General features: G+C 41.9%; 1 protein-coding gene across 1 annotated transcript; it reads left to right on the forward strand.

Moving 5' to 3' along the window:
- Positions 1 to 316: 316 nt before the first annotated feature.
- Positions 317 to 2,508, forward strand: LOC127294495 (translationally-controlled tumor protein homolog). The gene is made up of 5 exons (XM_051324324.2): positions 317 to 472; positions 781 to 854; positions 1,320 to 1,448; positions 1,529 to 1,686; positions 2,185 to 2,508. The coding sequence occupies exons 1-5, from the start codon at positions 445 to 447 to the stop codon at positions 2,300 to 2,302; spliced, it is 507 nt and encodes a 168-aa protein (XP_051180284.1). The 5' UTR covers positions 317 to 444; the 3' UTR covers positions 2,303 to 2,508.
- The last annotated feature ends 2,134 nt before the right edge of the window (positions 2,509 to 4,642 follow it).

The following is a 4,642-nucleotide window of genomic DNA, read 5'->3' on the forward strand; positions in this document are numbered from 1 at the left end:
GAACAAAACAAAAAACACATCATGAAACTACCAAAACAGTTCAAACTCAGACGGACATACAACTTGGAAAACCAAGCAGCGCACGGGCAAAGACACCAGCCCGGACCGGTCCCGTGCCGCCAACGCCTCCTGGTCGTGCACAGCAAAAACACACGCGACGCGAGCCGTCCGTGCGCGAATATCCCCCCACGGTACCCAGATCCGACGGCCCGCAGCGAACCGGACACCCGTCTGGACTCTTCTCGTATCCAGATCGGACATCTGTACGGGGATCGGACGGCCAGAAACGGATCACGGATATCCCCGGGCCGCTATAAGTACGGGGAGGCCGCCTCCGCCCCCAGACCCTCTCGCCGCCTGCCGCTACTCCCCGCAGACCCCAGAGCTCGCTAGGGTTTCGAGCCAAATCCTTTTTTCCGGGGAGAAATCTCAAGCGGCGCCACCATGCTTCTCTACACCGACAAGATCTCCGGTTCGTCGTTGCGCCCTCCGCTTAATTTTCTCCCCGCTTTTAGCTTTGTGTTCTGCGTGAAGCGGGTGGTGTAGCGCGTCTAGATCTGATCTGTTACGTAATCCGGGCTATGCTAATTTCGATCCGCCGATGGGAAATCGCTATGTATTTTCTTGTTCTGCTTTGCTCGGATGATTAGAGAATTCAATCGGTAGATCTGGTTTCGTTTTAGGAGCTGAACTTGATTTCCGCTTTTGTGTTGCTAGACGATCTAACTCCGATGCGATGAATTTTGACCGAATCTGTCGCTGTTCTATCTGTTCCTGCAGGTGACGAGATGCTCTCCGACTCCTTCCCCTACAAGGAGCTCGAGAACGGCGTGCTCTGGGAAGTCGACGGCAAGGTATTTTGGTTTGCTCCTACTGCTGCGCGTTTTGGTTGTTGTATGTCTGTAATTTAGATCGTTAGACTAAATACTCGATCTGACGTGTTGTATGCCGTATACTGTTAGACCGTCATGTTTGCTGTGTAGCTTATCGACCCGTCAAAGGTCCATGCTGTATGGCCCTGTGTCAACTTTGAGCTGTTGATATGCTTGGACTAGTTGCCTTTTCATCCTAAAGGTTTAAAAATTGATTGATCTGTTGTATAAGCAGAAGGTGCTTATTTATTAGCTCAGATAGGAAACCCTTGACCAGTCAAAAAAAATTCACTAGTTCGTATACTACATAGAATGGATGGCATCTAACTGTTTAGCAGCTGATGCAAGTTTTTGACATCATGATGTCCGGAACTAATGGTTGATTAAACGTTGTGCATATATTTTAGCTGGTCAGATTATTAATGACATGATTTTGAACCCTTGTAGTGGGTTGTTAAAGGAGCTGTTGATGTGGACATTGGTGCCAACCCGTCTGCCGAGGGTGGTGGTGATGATGAGGGTACTGATGACCAGGCTGTGAAGGTCGTTGACATTGTTGACACCTTCCGTCTTCAGGTTAGTTGCCTGTCCTTGGTCTATCATGTATATACAGTATGCACCTTTTCATTGTGCTAAGCATGCATTACCTTTTGCAGGAGCAACCACCTTATGACAAGAAGCAGTTTGTGGCCTACATGAAGGGCTACATCAAGAGCATCAGTAAAACTCTTGAAGGGGAGGAGCTTGATTGTTTCATGAAGAACGTCCAGCCTGCCACCAAGTATCTTCTTGGGATGATCAAGGAGCTTCAGTTGTAAGTTCTCTTTGCATTGTCTGCCACGCTTCATACCTGTACTACATATGTAGCATGATCTTCAACTTCTAAAACACCCATTGTCAATCTAATCAGTATTCTACAAGTTCACATTCTGTGCTCTACGAATGAACCTTAGCTTTGCACAACCTTTCTGCTGCATTGCATGTTTGGTCTGTCTGCTAAACCAATAAATCTCGTACAAATTTGATGTACTCCCTCTGTTCACTAGTATAGGACACTTTAGATTTTGTAAAATGTACTATATGCAAAGCAAAATGAATGAATCTACACTAAAACTAGACTAGATCAAGACTGAAATAAGTGAATCTGTAGAAGAGCTAAATTGTCTTATAAAAGAGAACAGAGGTAATAGGTCACAACCCTATTTTAATGTTTCATTTGAATTTATTTTATGAATATCTCTCGGGTAGATATTGTTTCCAACTTTGCAGCATTACTAATATTCAGGGTACTCATGTTATGTGATGCTTGCAGCTTTGTGGGCGATAGCATGAATCTGGAAGCTGGCTTGGTGTTCGCCTACTACAAGGAAGGAGCCACCGACCCAACATTCCTCTACTTTGCGCATGGGCTGAAGGAGGTCAAGTGCTAAGCGCCTGGGCTGCTGCTCCGCTCCATATGATAAATCTATTTTTGTTCTGGTCTATGGTGTTAATTGACTTGCCAATGTTGGTATCAGTATCTATCAGTAACTATCAGATGTTGGGTTAAAACTTTGAGAAGATTGTGGTATTTGCTACTGTAACGGGAACATGGAAATTAGTGTGGCATCATTGTTACTCTGTTTTTGTCGGCCAACTCTCTATCCCACTTTATATTTAGTAGATCAAATTTTTTTGTTTGCCTTACTCCTGTGAAACGAGCTACAGTACTTCTCTACCGTACATAGATATGTACTTCCAGTCATTAAGTCAAAATTGAGACATCCTCTTTTTATGACTGGCTCCACTTATTTCTGAGCTACTGGGAGTATTGCAAAAGGTGAACAGGAAAATGATAGTGCTACGGTTTTCATCTGAAAATGCTGTTTTACCGCATTTATTTTTGAATTAAGTGAAGTTAATGTCTAGACTGACTTGAGTTTGCTTTTGGAACCTGAAACCCTGCTTGCAAGCTTGGTTTAAACTTTAAAGGGTTTGTTTGGTTGCTAGCCACAATTTGTTAAATAAAAGTGTAGTAACTAGGCATAAAAACGTGGCATATAAAATATTAAAGCTAAACATTGGTAAATGACTATACATGCAAGCTAAGTGTGGCAAAAATCAAACAAGCTTGGCAAAACGTGCTCATAAATCTAACATCTCATAAATCTATACAAGTTACTTCAAGCTTGAGCTCGAGTAGTAAATCAACTCCCAAGTGCTCCTTGAACGTGTCTGCCAGAAATGTTGAGCTTGTCAGGCTGTTGTCCAAGAAATGACTGCCTATAATTTCGAGAAAAATGTATTGCCGCTATGATATGCACATCTTAGTATTGTTATTAGTTTTTACAAGGCATGGTCTACTTTTGGATTTGGCGCGGGGCAGAAAATTCCTAAGAAACAACTACAACATATATTACAACAACCACATCTCAAGGCCACCGCGGTGTTAAAACCCACTGTTTAAACAAAAAAATATTAATTACTTCCATCGATTCATGTATAATCTTCAAAATATAACACCAATCAACATTGAAGGCGGCACGGCGTTCCACCACGCCCATCCCCACGCCGCGCGCTTGCGCCCATCCACTGCTAGTAAGTTGCAAAAGGTGAACAGGGATCTGCTACACCTGCATCAGAAAATGTTGTTTTACCGCATTTTTTTTGCTTATGAAGAATTAATTGAACTTTTTGTATTAATACAAATGTCGAGACCTTTGCATTTGGTACCTGAAACCCTGCTCGCATGTGAACCTGTTAGGGCCTGCAGGTTGAACTATATCGATTCCTCGCCCTTAGCTCGGTTCAAAGGAGTTGTTTGGTTCCTAGTCATAATTTGCAAGTTAAAGTATAGTTAGCCACAAAAGTATGGCTCAAAATATTGAATCCAAATTTTGGTAAAAGTTGACAAAAAAGTTGACTATGACAAATGGATTATACATGCAAGCCAAAGGGTGGCAAAAGCACATGCCAATTAAACTGTGGCTACCAAATTTTAGCTTGGCAAAATGTGACCTGAACCAGACATCCCCTAAATCTATACAAGTTACTTCAAGCTCGAGTAGTCAAGTGAACCAACTCCCGAGTGCTCCTTGAACGTGTCTGCCAAGTCGTCTGGCAAAAATGTTGTGCTTGGCAGGCTGTTGTCCAAAAATGACTGCCAACAATTTTCAAGACCAATTCTTATGTGAGATATACGAGAAGAAATTCTTGAAAAATTGTATTGCCGCTATTATATACCTCTTGCTATTGTTATTAGTTTTCGCAGGATATGGTCTAGTTTCGAATTTTGCGCTGGGCCAGAAAATTCCTAAGAACAATCCTGATATCATGCAACTTTCGCTGACTCCGCGTTGTCTGTTTTGCCATTTTTGGGATAGTTTTAGACACCGATTGATAATGATTTGTTAAACTAACATGTGCTACTGCCACTAAACTGGAAAACCTGTTGTCTTGGGACGATATAAATTAGATCTGAAAGTAATGGTAGAGCTGCAAGTAGAATATGTAATACATGCGGCATCCATTATTTTAGTTTAGCTAGTGCTATGTTTGTCAATAAATATGCGTGGAACATTTTTCTTTATCTTAATTCTTAAATCTTAGTGGTTACTTCCGCTTCTCTTTTCATTTGCATCTACCATTGCTTCATCAGTCGGTTAGTTCCGGAAACTAAAATCTGCCTCTGCAATTCATAGTTTGAAATTTGTGATAATTTATGAGAAGCCTACTTAGTTATGTACTTCATTAATATTATCTTGGGGTTTATACATGCTGCATGCTGTTAT

This window comes from Lolium perenne, chromosome 4 (assembly GCF_019359855.2).
Source record: "Lolium perenne isolate Kyuss_39 chromosome 4, Kyuss_2.0, whole genome shotgun sequence".
NCBI classification, from domain to species: Eukaryota; Viridiplantae; Streptophyta; class Magnoliopsida; order Poales; family Poaceae; genus Lolium; species Lolium perenne.